This window comes from Rhipicephalus microplus, chromosome 8, assembly GCF_043290135.1.
Source record: "Rhipicephalus microplus isolate Deutch F79 chromosome 8, USDA_Rmic, whole genome shotgun sequence".
Classification (NCBI taxonomy): Eukaryota; Metazoa; Arthropoda; class Arachnida; order Ixodida; family Ixodidae; genus Rhipicephalus; species Rhipicephalus microplus.
This window is the reverse complement of record NC_134707.1, coordinates 9,152,071-9,169,717: the sequence shown is the minus strand read 5'-3', so window position 1 is coordinate 9,169,717 and position 17,647 is coordinate 9,152,071. Positions and strand designations below refer to the sequence as shown.

Below are 17,647 nucleotides of genomic sequence, written 5' to 3'. Positions count from 1 at the left end.
ACGGGTGTTTCTGCATTCGTTCCGAGTCGAGCATGTCACAAGTACGCAAAAAATAGCACAAATTAAACACACGCAAATGCTCGTTCTGCTCGTTTACGCAAGTTCGGCGCTAAAGAGGCAAGATTGTAAGTTGGTCGGTTGATTGAAGTTCAACTTGATGAAAGAGCTTCTATCGTTGCTCATTTAGTACCACACTTTTCATCAAAAAGAGAAAATGAGGCAAATCGGTGTCCTTGCCAATGCTCTCACTGACGAGCAGCTCGGGGTACAAATATAAATTTCCCGTTCACCCGGTCTACAATGCTTCGTATAAGAATTAAACAGAGGAAGCAGTCGCAAGAGCATGAGTGTGACAAGGTACTATAAAACAAATAGCATCTCTCTACTCACATATTTTTCGACAACACCTGCGTCCGTGGCCGCTCGCAGAAGAAAAGTGTCAGCAAGAACCGAAGCTTTGAACAAGTTTAGAGTATATCCGTTATGTAGAAGAAGAACTTTCTGGCCATCTTCGTTTCTTTGTTCAAGCAGTTCAGGGTAAACTGTAGTGCTGCCTTCCGCAAGTTCCTGGCTTTGAACTACTCCAAGAACATGACCGAAAAGCATAATTTTATGAAATATAAAACAAAATATGGCATAGGTACGTTTCACTTTTTCTTTCGTCCAATTAGTTTAATGTGAGGCAAACTACAATTATGCTGTGTAAAATGTTCCCGCAGATTGTTTCATCCGTGCATGTTTTCAGGAGGTCCATAAATCGCTGGTTGGTGCCCCTATTGGCTAAGTCAATAGGTATATCTTGTGTCACCAATATCACGTATCCCGTGACGAGCTCATGAGTTAACTGAGGACGTATAAGTTGTTAAGGTTCTTTTTGTGTTTTTCAGAGCACCTTCTAGCTATCTTATCACACTCTATGAAGTCCTCGATTATCCAAGAGGCAAGCAACGCGATATGCCAAGAAATTGCAGAGCGGGCAATTATGCGTTTAGTATTTTATTATGCATTTAGTAGGTATGCCTGTGTAAATTTTGTGGTCCAGAATACAAGTAATGACCCAAATACATAAAGCTACTTGCGTCATGTCGAAAAGAATTGAGCCCCAAGCCTCAAAGAGCCACTGTTTCGAAAAGGTGCATTCATGCAGTGACTAATAAGCTAGTTTTATAGTATTAATATAGAGATCCACTGTCTAATTTTTTTGCACCAATAGCATTAACAAGCGTCCTGGCTGTTTGCTAAGAAATCAATAAGACAAATAGTGACACGGTTATTTACTTGCAAGTATGTTGCACAAGAAAACCATGACCCATGACAATTTGGTTGTCTCGTACATGGAAGAAGCAGGAATCATTGCGCTATTGCTGATAGGACGCACTTGTGACATGTCGAATATCTACGTAATGAACATTGCCCCAGACAGTGGTGGCACAGCTTTTATGATTTCGCGTCTTGACCTTTACTCTCCAACCTTTCCTGTTCATTGTTGCAATGTCTATTGTTAGAAAGCAAGAAACTAATTGGCTAACCATGTGTCTGACAGTGACAAAGTCATTATGATGTCAGCGCCATACTTTTTGGATAGATCAATTCCAGGATAATGTGCGATTGACGCAATTCAACACAATCATCGGTGGATTTAATTAAGTTTAATTGTCGCTTCAGGTCATACAGTCAGTCACATAATTCACGTAGCAGACGTTCAGCCACCCATTGCGTTTTTTTTCAGGAAAAGATCACCGGAAACTGTAGGCGGGCGAAGGATGGTCCATCAGAGGAGGGTAAGCTTCATCACAGCCCCCCCCCCCTCCCCCCTATTTGTCGATTGCAAAAAAGAAAAAGACATACAACGAATGTAAAAATTCAAATGAAGTGATTAGCTGCTTCTCACAAGGCCTGCTATTGGTCGTAAGAAGAGAAGTAAACAGTTCTGCGAATGCGACATCCAGAGCCCTTGGTCGCCGTTAGCGTAACAAACTTGGGTAGCCCTAACGATGCGCATTAAGGAAACGCCAGGCCTGAGCCGAAGGCGCCACACAGTCACAGCGAAAGCTAGAAGAGCGGCCTTTCAGAGCCTTTTCTAAAGGCTCATTCGGTAACTGCTGTAAGCACACTTGCTTGATGCCGATGCTCACTACAGTATTATTATTAAAAATTTCAAGGTAGTAGGCTTGCAATTGCTATGGTATTCTTCGTCATTCTTCTGAGAAGTGTGGCATACGCAAAAGTATTGCGAGGAATTTTGTGCCGGCTGACGACGATGAGTAAATATGCCTGAAGTGGGTGTGTGCCATAATTTATCGCTGGACAAAAACAAGCTTTTGTAATAGGTTCGAACATTACGTGGCCCACTCGTTATGCTTTTCGCACTGTGCGACGACTGGTTGTTCTTTCGCTGTTTTTGAGGCATCATGCCTGTCTAAGGCAAGTTTGCCAGCAACTACGAAGCACTGTCGTCATGCGTTAAAGAAGAAAAAAAAAACAGCATAGCTCTGTGGTAGTATACTGGGCTGGCACCCAGTGGACCCGAGTTTGAGCCCCACTGTGTCGTTGGCACTAAGTTTTTTTTTAATATCGCGTGACGAGTTTACGGACACCGGAGGCGCCTGCGGACAACTACGGCGCTGCGCGAGACCCGACTGGTGATCTCATGAAAGCTTTCGCCGTAAAATGACTTGGAAAAGAATGGCGATTTGGGCTAGTTGGTTTGAATTCATGATAATAAGAATTGCAGTGCGAGCACGAATGTGCTAGAAGAAACAGACGAAAGTCGAGGTACGGAAGGCAAAGAGGACAACACGAACACCAGCGCTCGTGTTGTCCTCTTTGCTTTCCGTACCTCGACTTTCGTCTGTTTCTTCTAGCGCATTCGTGCTCGCGCTGCAACCCTTATTATCATGACTTGGAAAGTCGAACTGAACAATGGTACGCCCAGGCCAGAATTGGTGGATTCCTTTGAATGTTTGAAGGAGACAGCTGTTTACCACAGAGGGTCGTTAAAGCACACTGACGAAACGAGAGATTATAAAATTAGGCGAATACATTTGTGGAATATTAAGACTGCTGAGGTTTTTCATTTACTGCCCCAAACCCCAATTTTATTGATAATCAACGACGCTGTGGTGGAAGAATTTCATATTCTCCACCACTCGAGGCAGCTAAATCTTTGTCCGCAAGCCTCTAGAATGCTGTTTCAGTAGACATGCGGCTGCTGCAAGCAGGAGTCGATTCCGCGACCTTCAGGACCACATCCTCAGGACCGCAGACCATTGTGGCAAGTTATGGTGCAATGCACGATTATAAAATTTAGGTAAGCTTGCTTACGAGTGGGTAAAATGAACGCAATGCGCAATTAAATATTGCAGTAAGTGTTGCTACTCGCAGACGTACACCTTGCTTGGGAATAAGCAGGCACTGCCAATTCGCACAAGCACGCAAACCTAGCAGCCTGGTGAAAGCGAAAGGTAAACACAGCCTAGGCCACACCGATGTGCAAGGTACCCCCCATTTGCCGGATGTCGATATTATTTATACATGGTCCATGCTGCTCGACCTCGCCTGCATCGACCACACTCAACCGAAGGCGGAGAGTGTAGGTGGCACGCGGCACATTGGAATTCACAAGGCACGCCACATGAGACACGAAACGAGATATTGTGCTGGTCACTTCAGCAGGCATCTACCGGTCTCCAGAACGTGGCACGGAAACCGTGGTGTTAGGATATGATCTGGTAAGCCGCTACTCTGTTTAGGTTCGCATCATGAAGGAATTCATAATACGTGGTGACCTCGCAGTCTTTCGTTTCACCTGCAGTCTTCTAGGCGAGGTTTCGTCCTGACCTATTAGAAGGGAACACCTCTCTTTTCCAGCTGCTGCTGCTGACTAGGTAGATTTTTTTGCGCCGATAGCTAGGCACGTGTTTCGAATGTCGAATACTGCTGACGTATACTGATATCGTGCGCAATGTAAAGGCACTTTTGAATAGACTAGTCATATTAACAAAGCAGCTCGGGTGGGGGTGCAGCTAGAATTTTTTTCAGGGGAGGGAGGAGTAGTTGTATTGAAGAAACATGTACTGTTGGCATGTTCGTGCACGCATTTATGTGTGTGTGTGTGTGTGTGTGTGTGTGTGTGTGTGTGTGTGTGTGTGTGTGTGTGTGTGTGTGTGTGTGTGTGTGTGTGTGTGTGTGTGTGTGTGTGTGTGTGTGTGTGTGTGTGTGTGTGTGTGTGTGTGTGTGTGTGTGTGTGTGTGTGTGTGTGTGTGTGTGTGTGTGTGTGTGTGTGTGTGTGTGTGTGTGTGTGTGTGTGTGTGTGTGTGTGTGTGTGTGTGTGTGTGTGTGTGTGTGTGTGTGTGTGTGTGTGTGTGTGTGTGTGTGTGTGTGTGTGTGTGTGTGTGTGTGTGTGTGTGTGTGTGTGTGTGTGTGTGTGTGTGTGTGTGTGTGTGTGTGTGTGTGTGTGTGTGTGTGTGTGTGTGTGTGTGTGTGTGTGTGTGTGTGTGTGTGTGTGTGTGTGCATGTCTCGGCGAACTTCAAAAAGTTTCTGAAAATGTTTGGAAATTCCCCCCCCTCTCCACCTTGCTAGGTCCTAGTATGTTTGTATCTCCACAATTCAATCTCACTGTGTACTTTTTTTTTAAAATCAAGTCGCCAACATATACTCAACAAAGAAAAAACTTAGCTACGTTTCGAAGGCTTTTTCTGGGGGCAAAGATAGCATTTCATTGAATTATATCCTCTTTACCTCGACAATGAATTGCACGACAATGAACGGTTGGCGATATCAGATGCCGCAGGTTTGTTTGTTTTTAAAAGTTAGCCTTCTTTCAAAGTGCCAATCTCTAGTCGAATCTGCAGGTTATTTGTGCCTTGCCCTAACGCATCTAGTGTTTTCTTATGATCTTGTACGGAGATGTAAAAATTTTCATCGAGCCACTGTACACCTGAGTACTTCTATCTTCCAGATCTTTCGTTTATAGAATACAAAGTTCTTCCCTCTTGGAGAATAGCTGCTGGGCACTCTGGTGTGCTGGATATAACGACCTAATACGTTTTCAGCCACCTGAAGCATCTGCAGCTCCCGTCGCTCTGAGTGATCATGAATAGCGCCATGGCTGCCCGTGTGAGACCTTACGCCAAGCTGTGCCGGGCAGCCGGCGTGTTCTTCATCAGAAACTTGCACTGCGCTAACTCGAGAGACGTGGCGGTTAGCTGGAAGTCCTGGTACACCCTATACTCACTCGGCTGCCTCGTGACTTTTACGCTGGGCCAGCTCTACTTCGTCGCCAGCAACACGTTCCGGCTACTCGCCAGCGTCCGCTCATTCACCAAGTCTCTGGTCCTGGTCCTACCGACGGTCGTGGCCTTCAAGGTGACGGTGAACATTGCAAGCTCCGTGTTCGGATCATGGACCATGCTGGAGTTCTTCAAGAAGTCAGCCGAACACGAGATGAAGGCGGCGTTCGATTGGAAGAAATACCGGTACAGGTGTCGTCTTAGCTATGCCTTGAGGTGAGTTCATGTTGTCTCTTGGTGGTGTGGGTAAAGGAAGCAGTCACAGCCGGTAAAGATTAAACTTTTAATTGGGCTAACCTCCTCTCAGAAAGAGAATGAGCCATCGACATAAGTGCACAGTCGTCGGAAAATCTACAAGTCGGTGAAATACACTGGCTTTTATCAAACCTTCCAGCGTTATTGCTGGTGCTCGTATTAGCTTAGGAAGAAATTATGGTGCACATTGGGAAAGGAATTATGTCGGGGCATTTAAAAATAATTGAGAACACTTTCAGACAATCTGGCGCGACCCGATGGCCACACTTGTAACGAGCAGGTGACATAAACTAATAAAAAAAAACTCGCAGCGTCTCTCACACATTCCCTCAAAACGACCCGAAAGTAAAAGCCGCCTTATTTTTCTTCTCAGTCGATGTGTTCAACCTGCCCTGGCACTCTTCGAAAGCCGTATTTGTCTAATGTGGTTCTACGCTGCCTCAAAGATGGAAAGCGCGTCTCCTGGTTTTACATGGCTGCCGTGATCGAACCACTTTGCACTAGGCTATTTTGTCATGTGATGACGTCATCGTGACGTCGTATGTCATTGTAAACACGTGATGATTATTCGCATCACTCGTCTTCGACGCCGTGGGTTGTTGACGCGGGACAAAGACGCTCAAGGTAAAATTTTGTGTTTAAAATAAAATAAGAAGCGCACGCGGACCTATTTGGCTACGTTGTATAGCTGTCATGATTTTAGTGCGTTCTCAAGAAGGTGGAGGTTAGTTACCAGTGTCCACAGTTATATATGGCTCAGTATAAAAACGTTAGGACAATTTAAACCTATTAGTTTGAGGCAGGCGATACAAGCGTGAAAAAAGCTGAATAGGAATACGATTGAGTCCTTATTGAGGTAAGCTACGAGCACCAGTTGGAATTACATGAAGATATAACTCGTTTATAGTTATATCACATTTACAAGAATACAAATAAAATAGTGCAAGTGAAGTCCCGTTTACCTTCCCTGGCTACATTGTTGATTTCGTAAGGTTGCATATAACAAAGGAGGTGGGCCCTTCATCCATTCTGTTTCATTAGTAACGAAGTGTAGCGGAAAGAAGAAGAAAGAGCATTAGATAACTTTTTTGTGCATAAACATCAGATCATTAGGTATGGTTCATTGTTGATCAAACACTTAATTCATAAGACATTCCGGTTATAAAAAATTATGGTGGCTTCACACTAGCGGAAAAGTGGAGGTGGGTGATCTTTCTTGCTTCTTCTTATTTCTATAACTGTTCCTGTCTTTTGTTTTTCGCTTTGGTTCTTGTGTCTCCTTTTTTCTATATTATTCTATTTCTTCTGATCTCGTTATCGCTGCGCTTTCAATGCTTTCTCTTTTATCTCAACTTCTCTATTTGTTCTCTTCTTCTCTCGTTCTTTGTCTTCCTGCCCAGATCTGTTTTTTTTTCTCATCTCGTTAAACGTCTTTGTTTTTATATTCTTCTCTTTTGTAGGATGAATTCGTCTTTATATTTTTTTATTTTTTTGTGCTATGTCTTACTATTTTGTTATTTACTTTTGTGTATAGTTCTGTCTTTTTACTTTTGTAATTGTTCCTTTGCTTCTTTCTTTTTCAATAAATGAGAAATGACGTATTTGTCATGAAAAGTTTTTTTTATCACATGAGCATTACCCTGTAATGTGCCTAACAAAGCAAAAATGGACCCTTAAACTTCCAGTTCTTGCTTACGCTTTCTATGTCTTTCTCCGTACAATGTTTTCATGGCTTTCTTCGAGTTATTTTTATTTTATCTTCCTCTTTTTTCATACCGCCTTCTTTCTCGCTATTTTTCTTTACAATTTATCTCTTTTTTTACCTCTTTTCGCGTGTTTGTTTTTGTTTGAAACTCGCACCCGTTGCCGACTTTGGTGGGGTTGCTGCGGCACATAACCACTTGGGGATTTGTCTGGTGTCCGTGACACCACACAAACTATGTTGAGCTAAAACAGCGTCAATGTTAAAATGCAGAAACAATCAATCTGCGGTGCCTGTAAATAGGACGCTATTCATTAAACGCGTCAGGATGAATTCAGAATGAGAACACTTGCCTTCGAAATTGGCTGTCCTAGAAAAAGCAGCAGCTTGCAGATCCTTAATTTTCAGGAAACCACGCCTCAAGACCATCAAAAGAGGAAGGCCTACGCACGTACGCTTGCGGATGGTTCTCTGTGCCCTACCCAATTATGGCCAGCGTGGTGATGAGGGCGCTGGTGGCAGCGTTTTTCACAGCGCCACCTGGGCGTAGTCTGACGTCTATAGCGCTGCATTGTTATCGCTGCGTAATAAGCACTGCGGTCTTTAAGAATACCTATCTATGCATTTTATAAATAAAGCAACACACTACGTAATGACACCGTAATGTGTTGCGCCAATATATATAATTGCTTTTTTGATTGAGAATATCAGCACGTATGAACGCGAAAACCAGGTTAAGATGGCCGGTCGCTTAGGAAGGGGTTGAACTTTCACCATTCTACTAATTGAGTGACCGTTGCAGAAAGACAGACACACAGATAGACAGCCAGACCAAAATTTTTGTGTTGAAGTATTCCAAAAAAAAAGTGACGCCCGATGGAGGCCCAAGGGTGTAACATCTTTGTGCATGACCCGAAAAAGGTGGAAGCCAACTAGTTGAGCCCGTTGCCGCTACGGCGCCACATGAGGGGTCACACAAAGGTTCTTTAAAGAAAACACGAGTGTCCTTGCTTGGCGGGTTTTCAAGAGGAGCCTCGAAATGTTGAAAAATATTGGCAATAAGGCGATCAGCCGTCCCCTGCATGTATTACTTTAGAAAGGAAATATATATCATATCGCCATTCGGACTAAAAATCATTCAGTACCTTACAAAATTTTGAAAAAGCTGGCGTTGTCACCACCCCTTGTCGTTCGGTAAGACGACAAAATGCAGTGGCTTTTCAGCTTGGTCATAATGGCACGATACAAAGTTTCACGCATGCCAGAACCACATTTTCTTTGTTGCTTTAAAGGCGCGTGCTGTACATATACTCACACCAATGCCGCCAAAAGTGCCAACCCAGCGTTTCCATCTCAGCCCATGTACTTCAGTGCTGCACCACGGGGTCACACATTTTATCACACGGTCGTCACCCAGCACTCCCATACCATATGACAGTACTTTGCATTGGTTCGCTTGTTACAAACAGATTATGTAGTGTTCTATATCATTCACACTTTTGCTAAACACAGATTGACACTTGATGACGTAGACAACTTTTCCATTATCTCCATTTGTGACAGCTTGCCGCTCTCCCATAGTAGAGTACATAGTACTCTAAATCACCCCTGACATTTTAAAAGAGCGCATGTTTCGAACAAAGCAACAGTGCTGCAACAAAGCAAAGACTAAATGACAGAAACAGGCGCCGTGTTTACGTCTTCTCACCTTCGTCTTGCTTTACCGCTGTTTGTTGTTTTCTTCGTTTAAAATCGGCATGTGACAACCATCCCTATTTAAGACACCAACACTGACAGTTGATGACACCATCGAAAACTTGCCATTGACACAGTCGTGCCATCGCTTTAAAAACCTATAAGAAACGTGAGCGTCGTTGCTACTCCTTTCTTCGCAGGTTCTTCGTTGGAATTTCATTCTTCGCGCACCTAATCGCCAACGCCGACATTACGACCAGGCTGCTCCACATCGAGGGAAACTCTTTGCTCGAGTTCGTGCTGAAGGCCACCATGTTCCTTTTCAACTTCCTTTTCTTTACATATGACATGCTGCACTTCATCATCCTGAGACCTTGTTGCGAGGTGCTCATCAGCTACGTACGCCAGGAGCAAGACTCGCTCAACCACATCCTAGCGATGTCCGAGACATCGTTCACCAAGATGGCGACCGTCGCTACTCAGTTGGACCGAGTGAGACTTAACATATCCTCGGTCGTGAATCTAAGGAAAGTGTTGAATTCAGCTTGGCAGTTCTCCATCATGGCCTCTGCTGCGGGCCTTTTGATTGCGTCGTGCATATGCATCTACAGCCTTTTCGACGAAGGTGTCCCTAAAGACCAACTTCTGTTGATCATGTCCTACTGCGGTTACGCCGTGGTAGACTTCGTGGACGTCGCGCGACTGAGTCAGACAATGGGAAACGAGGTGAGTATGGCGTTTTGTGCACTTATTCTTCCTATAACCTTCTCAAAGTATGTACTTTCAGCGTCAAATGAAAACCGAACACTGGCAAGCCATCGCGATGGTATAGTGAACGCCACGTGGTAATCATGAATGACCGGTGCGCGCATCCTCTTCGGCTGCTCTGCGCATATATGGTTTACTGTCCATGGTGATAAGTGGACGGTGCACAGAAAGGCTTGCCACTGTTCTGGTTTGATTTGACACAGATATTGTACTACAATTTTTAGCCGATAACTTCTTGGTTCCAATATTCACTTTTTTCTGACTTGTGATGCACCCGAAGTACAGAATATCTTGTTCTGTGTACTGCTGGTCCAGAAAAAATAGTGCCAGGAATTAGTGTCATATTATAAAGATGAGTAGTGAGATCTGAAAATATTATTACCGAGATGGCGCGTATATTCAAGTCGCGGACCAAGAGCCTGCCTGCAAGAATGTTGCTGGCTGCAAACAAGAATATCAGACCCTAGCGCTCCTAGTTCTTACCACTTCTGATTTCCTTCTTCCTACCACATGTTTCCATGGCCCTATCTATAGAATAGTTGTCATACTAGTTTTATTTGTTTGTTTTAATTATGAAGTAAGGACTGCTGGGCGAGTTGGTAGTTCATATTAACTGTAATTCCTCATGCATAGTTTCAGTCGTTAGTGTGCACTGTGTCCAGTGGTCTTCTTTTTCTACTTCAATTTTTTTGCGCAACTCATTTAGGTCGTTTTAATTGTTTGTTGCGTCTGCCCATTGCGTTGTTACTACATTTAATATTGTATTGTATATGAAGGTCATCCTGATGAGCCAAAATGCTGCCTTGTCATAAATATATAAGTAAATAAAATGTCTATCAGGAGATCGCTACCATTTATTATTACACACCATTAGCATGATGAGAAGAAAGGGGTTGCCTGGACAATGTTTTAAGATGCGTGTTTCCTTTTGCTTGAAGGTTAAAAGGAGTTTTGGTTCGCCATATTGAGTAAACCTTCAGTATATTTCACACTAAGGAATCTTGTGTGTCTTCTGTGGTCGTAATTTCTTGTCTGCTTTCATCTCCACTGTAGGTATTAAAGCTTAGAGAGAGTCTTATGAAGGTTGCAACGTTCCAAGATTCACTTTCTCGGTTCCGCCAGGTAAGTCCATATGTCCTTTTGTGAGATTACCTACGCTGCTACCTAACGTTCAAACGTGCGTGGTGGCAGCACGAGGTCGCATATTGTGGATGGTCTCCTAGTGTACCTCCTCAAAGTACCACGCGACTTCTGAAATTATTAGCTGGTACGTGGTTGCTTGCGATATTAGGCGACGCCGGTGGATCCCCGATACACGCATAGGTTGTCAGGAGCAGAGAAAGCAATGTCTGGTTATTTTCATGTGAAACCGTAAAATTTATGCCGATGGCTACGCAGCAGTCTTTTACTCACACATTTTCAAACTTGTCGACACAACAGCGGAGTTTTCTGACTAAGCTCAGAAAGTGTTTAGAGGCCGTAAAACAGTGTTAGACATAGAAAAAACTATCTGCGCGTAATAAAATAATGATTTTCCCGCAAACATCTGCGCTATATCTTCAGCTAGCACTGTTCTGTTGTATTTGCAGGTCGCGTACCTACATAGCACTCTTCAGCCCGACGACATGTTCTTGAGCGGAGGAAATTTTTTCACGCTGAACCTGCCCCTTCTTGTGTCGGTGAGGTTAATTTTTGTATTTGTTCCCACGAGCATGACAGTGCTGAAGATAGCTACTTCAGGGAGCTGTTATAACTGCAAAGCTTGTATTCAAACGGGATTCCATCTACTAAATAACTTAACCCATTTCAAAAGGTAATCGCAGTGTGAAATTTCAACTGAGGAATAACAAATTAGGCCACGCAAGAGTACAATTTAGATTATTCAGCATAGTATATTTCAGAGTCATAAGCCTATTACCATTGTCATAGAGAAAACCTGGCGTATAATTAAGTGTTTTATAATCATGTACTTAGTATCCATGTCATTTTATTTAATTAGACAACAGAGACCAAGTAACGCTTTTGTTTTGGGCCAGTGCACATGTAACCTACAACGCTTTCTGCCTGAGGAGTGAAGTTGTAGCTGCCTAAAAGTGTATGCATAGTAAGTGCGAATATATGAAATAAAACATAAAAATAGAATCAAGCATGGAGTGCGAGGGAAATCTGACACTTTGCGTCGGATCGTTATCTCACTTGCTATGTCAGTCGTGTTACAGCGGTTCACAGTAAGTGGGACACTACGGCGTAAAAGTTGAGTACTTCCCACTTCTGACAAAACTTGCGAGGCCTCTTGCAATGTGAAGTTATGTGAGCATGATTGAAGTTGATAGGAAATCTGAACTTATTACCTAAAGATTGCAAATACTGCAATCCAGAGCGCTGCTTTGACAGCAATGGGTGTCCGAAAGTATTCTGCGCCAAGATACCTCTGTTGCGCTAAAGGTGGGCAGTTTTCACTAGGATACGTGTCCGGCATTGCTTTTATTGTTTTTTTCTTGTGTAAGTGTATCTATTAAATAAATCGAATGCTTTGCAGCTGAATGTTTTTCTATAACGCGCTGGTTTACACAGTGTACGTGAGCGTGAAAACCGAAAGCACATTGCATATATTTCATAAGCAAGCACATCGTGCACAAAATATTCATTTTACCTCTGTTATTGCTTCTTTCCTGACTGCAGCTTGCAGGATCCGTCATAACATACTCCGTCATCTTGGTGCAAACGAGCGACAGCGTGGAACACATGGCGAGGGTAAAGTAAAACCAGAGGGCATCCGGAATGCGATGACAAGGGTGGGGTGGGCCAACCAGTTTTGTGGTTCGTAATAGAAGGTGCAAAGACGACAAAAAAAGAGGAGATATGGAGGCCACACTCGCCATTTCATCAGTGTGAGCCCCATATCTTTATCGCCGAAAGAGTATTGATATCTCAATGCGACTGCGAACCAACGAAATGGCCCATGGGACAACACTGCATAACAGCCTTGTTTGTTCTTGAAATAAATAATGTTGAAAGCGATTCTCGGTGCGCGTCTCTATTTTAGTCCATCATCTTCTTTGGATCTTCTATTTCGAATCATATACGAATTTGACCAGTTGATCACTCTTACAAGCAGTTTTACTTTTGCTAAGAGCGTCGAATAAATGTCCTGTTGGTACACTAGAGTGCCTGTGAAAAGCTTCCCAAGTTCGCCAAGGTATAGGTGTGCCACGGAAGATTATCATCAATTTATTGTGCTTTCGGCTAAAGATAGGAAGTGAAATTGCATAAAAATCCGTTATTGTTAAATATTAAAGTTTCAGGAAGGTGTCTTCATTTCGACATTGCTAGAGCTCTGGTCATATCCAAGGTCCTTGCGGTAAGTCATCACTAATCCTTGTAGCCGAAGCTGACCAACGCTCTTCCTCGAAAATTGGCCGGGGCTTATATGAGAAAAGACTTAATTGGGTGGAGGCGTATCATTCCCAGAATATTGACTAAAGGTTACCCTGGAGCGGCGAGCATGATACTTATGTTGTGGTGTGTTGTGGTGATAGGGAGGACCGGTACAGCACTATGTGCAGAATGGCTCACACACACCGACTTAAGCAGAGTTTCATTGCACTGCACGTAATTTTTTATGCACATGCCTGCGCTTCTCTCTAAGGAAGGCCATTAGTTTCAGACGACCACAAAAGAGAACACCAGTCGGGGAAATTACCCTACGAATTTTGCAAGGCCAGACCCTCTCGCAACCTACGTCGTCTTAATCCTCATCAACCAGCATGAAATGATGGATAATGCATATGCATGACTACTCCTCTTTCTTGCTGTTTCAAACGCACTTCTGGGCTAGTTACTCACTGTGTTAAGGTCGTTGTTTCAGATCTAAGAACGGGTCATTGGAAACTTCGAGAGGTGACTTAAATTAGTAAGTTTAAAAGGCTCAAGGTGGTGGTGTGGGAGTGTTGAACATTTACTAACCTTGAACTGCAATTGTGGAGCTGGAGCATGTCTTTCTGCTCCTTTTCGAGCAAGTGTGTTACAATGGCAAAGTGCATCAATGAGAGGGTCGGAGTGAATTCAAGGCAGGAGTGACTGCGAGGAGCAGGAAAAGCTGCTCCACCGAACTCGGCGGAGAGGACCGCAACTCGGCCTGACACGCTCTCTATAACCCACTCGTTCTTTTGGTGGCGCTGCTGTCGCGTGCTTTGCGAGAGCTCCAAGTCACAAAGCTCCAGTACGAGCACGAGCAGCTCATAGAATCGTGTCACCGACACTAAAACTACCAGTACGAGCGGTAACTCAACAGAACTTGACAGCGGCATTAGCGCAATGGAATACCTGCACACAAGTTATTCTGGGCAACTCAAGGACTTCCACGTCTTCCTCACTTCTAAGCTTCCCCTGTGGGAGAGGATTGTGTTCCAATCGTGCCATAGAAGACGCTGCTATACGCCAGAGTCGAGTGCTCGCTCACAGAGTCCATCAGCTGCTCCGACTCTTCGATTGGAATCGAACATGATAAACCTCTTGCAACAAAGTGGTTTCAGGCCACGCGCAGCCGGAAAAATGAAGCTTGCGCAAATCAACGTACTACCCATCACACTCAATCTGACTGGAGTGCCGTGCATAGCAGCGCCCGTAAATACTAGCACCAAATTTTTCTTTTGTCGAATTCTATGCTTTTTGGCGGGAGGGGTGCAATTTCAATGTTTTTTGCGGCCTCAGTGTTCAAAAGACCAAGGTTCTCCAGAAAGCAAGTGATGTTGCTGAGATAATCGTTACAGGAATGAGAGGCGTCTTGCTGTAGGCTGGCGTGCTAGCTTGTAGGATAGGAGGTAGGCCGACATAGTTGGGCGAGTCGGTAAGTAGACATCGCGAATCAGAGTGAAACTTGTAGACAAAATCTAATGGAGTAAAACCCCAATAACTTAGCGTTGTATGACTCTGTACATCTGTCTTCATTCAGTGTTGTCTGCGTTTTGTCTTTGCCTACCTTCACTCAAAACGCATACAGTGACGTGAAAAAAAAAAAAAAAAACGGGCCACTCGAAATGTATGCAAACGTTCTATTCTTCGTGAAAAAAAAAAGACGCTGCCGGAACAAGTAGGGTAACTATGATGCTTATGTATTACTGTCTGCGAAAACGGCCTCACAATCTACAAACATTGGGGAAAAAAGGCCAACCGCAATAAAAAACAAGGGCGTGCGCTATTTCAGTTTATGCGAAAATAGCCATGGTGAACACATCTTTTGTGATGTAAAAGGCACCTACTGGTATGCTCAGATGCACAGTAATTTTACAACGTATCAATGTGGAACGTTTCCGCAACTTCGTAGGCCTTTTATTTGTGTGCTTAAATAGTATCCCAGTTCTTCACACCAGCAGCAGAGAAAAGCTAAGCTCAGAATAGTTTTTCGTGCTACCTGAGGCGATGACGTGCTTTGTGCCATCAGTGACAAACTTATTTTATCTGAAAGCTAGTTCTGCAACTTGAAGCACCCTATACCAACACAACAATTTATTCTGAAAAACACTGTCCGCCAATGGTCTGCTTTACCACATTGCTGTGCAATATTCAAGCACACACCCACGGGAAACGGATGACCTGTCCACACAGGGCACGCAGATGAAGTAAGCCGTGAAGGTCGCATCGGGATATAAAAAGAAGCGAAATTGTAATTAGCCTTTTATGGACTTATACGCGACAGAGTGTGTCGATTGTTCAGATAAAATGACATTTCCGCCAGAAATATGTTAAATAATGCAAGTCTTCCGTCAGTGACATGAGTAATGAAAACAAGCCTGCAGAAAAGGAGTGCACATCGAATGAGAAGTCTCGAAATATCTGCTGTCACGACACAACGTCAGCGAAGAGGGACATTTTTAATATTCGGCACGTGCCAAAATACGGCATGAACATCGGCGAATGATTTGACGGCCAACGCGTATATCATCTTTGGTGTTGAAATATTAATGAGCTCAGCAGAGCATGCGTTCTACCTAGAACGCTATCGCGGTCGCAACAACAGAAATATGAACTCTCAGAAAAATAGCTCCCAGAAAAAAAAAATAATTTGCGTAACTTTGGCTCCCCTATCATCGTCAAGACCAAGAAAGAGGCAACAAGCTTCAACGATAGCGCGCAAAGTAATACGAAACTAGCAAAAGTAAGTAGAGCATGACTCAGCAAGGCCTAAAAGAGTTAAGCACTGCCATCCACCATCTCGCCTTTTACCGAGGCGATCTGACGTCATCACGAACGTCACACTACCTGTGCTCAGCGGGGCTCGGCATTGGCTCTTCGTGGCCCAGCTCGACCCTACCGCCTGCGAAGTCCCTCCTCGCCACGTGCCTTCGTCCTCCTCTTAGAGGCACCACCAGCCCTTGCCGTCTAAAGTCAGCTCACCCGCATATTCAATCTACTTTGCCTAAAGGTCTGTCTGTTTAGCTACGCTTAATCTTATCTCATATCCTTTTTAACCTCAGGAGAGTATCAACTTGGATTTCGTGATTCATCCTGATGGGAAGTGATGCACGCAAAACAAACAAACAAAAAGGAGATGCACCAACAAGAACCTAGATGGAGAGACGAAGCGCATACAGACGTACCAGTTTATTGGTGAAGAATGTGACCTTATTTATATACCATCGTCTAACGATGATTGCTTATTACGAAGCAAGGCAAAGACAAATCTAACAAACACGTGTCGCGCCTGTGAGGTATGCAATTTCTTTGGCTGATTAAGAGAAATGGCATGCTGGTGCTTTTGGCTTTGAGACATGAGATATGGTGAGTTTTACTTGCTATGCTAGTTTTTTTTTGAAATTACAGCGCAACATTAAAATTTGTGTTTTCAGCCACACTTCGTAGCGAAGTTTCCAATTTCCTCGCTCTCGCTTCCCCTTCACTATCCCAGCATTCCTAGCACTCACTCCCACTTATACTTGACCTATGCTACGCTGCGGCTCTGGCTATGCTATTGTCTCCTCACGCTTGGGCTATTTCGGGAACACATAGCTACGCCCGATTTCGGTATGAACAGTGCAGTACCCAATTTCACGTTACCCGATTTTCCTTTCCCTCTACTTGCTGTCCTAGGCCTGACTCTCACCTACATAGTTGAGTTGCTATGCTTTCGGTACGGTCTATGCTCTTTTCTTCTGGATCAGCTATAGTGGGACACAAAGCTATGGCCACTTCCGGAATGAACAATTTCGGAGGGAATAATCTAAGAGCTACTGCACTACTCCAGAAATCGCATATGAATAAGGACGCAGGTAACTGTACTTAGGGAAACAGTTCAATTCATAGTAACTAAATACTAATAACGATAAACAACGTACATGCCTGTGCATATGCATATTGAAAGAGTTGTCGAAGGAGACACATGAAACCGAAAAGAATGAGAAGTAATATACATACGCGATGTTTGTCGCCACATGTAAGGATGCTAAGATGGAAACAAAGAAATAAATCTGCTCCCTTAAATATAGACGACACACGGATGAGAAGAGAGGTGGCTCATTTTATGACACGAATCAGTATTGGTAGAAACGCACCATTGGCAGAGTAAAATAAAATGAAAAACACACAGGGTCCCTTACAAATTCTGCTAAAAGGACTCCTTCTCTTCCTCAGTAGTGTGTATCAATCTTTTCAAATTCTACTGGTGCAGGTTTCATGACCAACTCCCCTGGTGCGTTGTGCCATTCTTCTTGGAAACAATAATGACCTGCGTATGGTTTTCCACACCTGACGTAGTATTGCTCTGCCTCCCCGAGCCTTGAAAAGGTTTGGCTTTGAGCTAGTCTCCTTGATCAACTACTGCTTGCACCAAATATTTAGACAACGGACCAAATAGAGATGACCACAACCTCTCAACTAAATTTATTGTGGAAATAAGATTCTGATATAGACATGACCATACCAAAACACCAATGGCAC

At 43.8% G+C, this 17,647-nt stretch overlaps 2 protein-coding genes across 4 annotated transcripts in view; one reads left to right on the top strand and one right to left on the bottom strand.

The window, feature by feature from the left end:
- LOC119165180 (uncharacterized) overlaps positions 1-1,395 on the bottom strand; it is a 55,858-nt gene extending 54,463 nt beyond the window's left edge. For all 3 annotated transcript variants that reach the window (XM_075870951.1, XM_075870952.1, XM_075870953.1), the window contains exons 1-2: positions 1,279-1,395; positions 391-578 (exon numbers count right to left, since the gene is read on the bottom strand). In XM_075870951.1, coding sequence (XP_075727066.1) covers positions 391-578; positions 1,279-1,387 — 297 coding nt within the window. In that variant the 5' untranslated portion in view covers positions 1,388-1,395. The remainder of the gene's footprint in view (positions 1-390; positions 579-1,278) is intronic.
- Positions 1,396-4,869: 3,474 nt separating this feature from the next.
- LOC142768384 (uncharacterized) lies at positions 4,870-12,668 on the top strand. The gene is made up of 5 exons (XM_075870355.1): positions 4,870-5,508; positions 9,145-9,670; positions 10,766-10,834; positions 11,302-11,391; positions 12,395-12,668. Exons 1-5 carry the CDS (start codon positions 5,096-5,098, stop codon positions 12,473-12,475), a joined length of 1,179 nt encoding a protein of 392 aa, XP_075726470.1. The 5' UTR covers positions 4,870-5,095; the 3' UTR covers positions 12,476-12,668.
- The last annotated feature ends 4,979 nt before the right edge of the window (positions 12,669-17,647 follow it).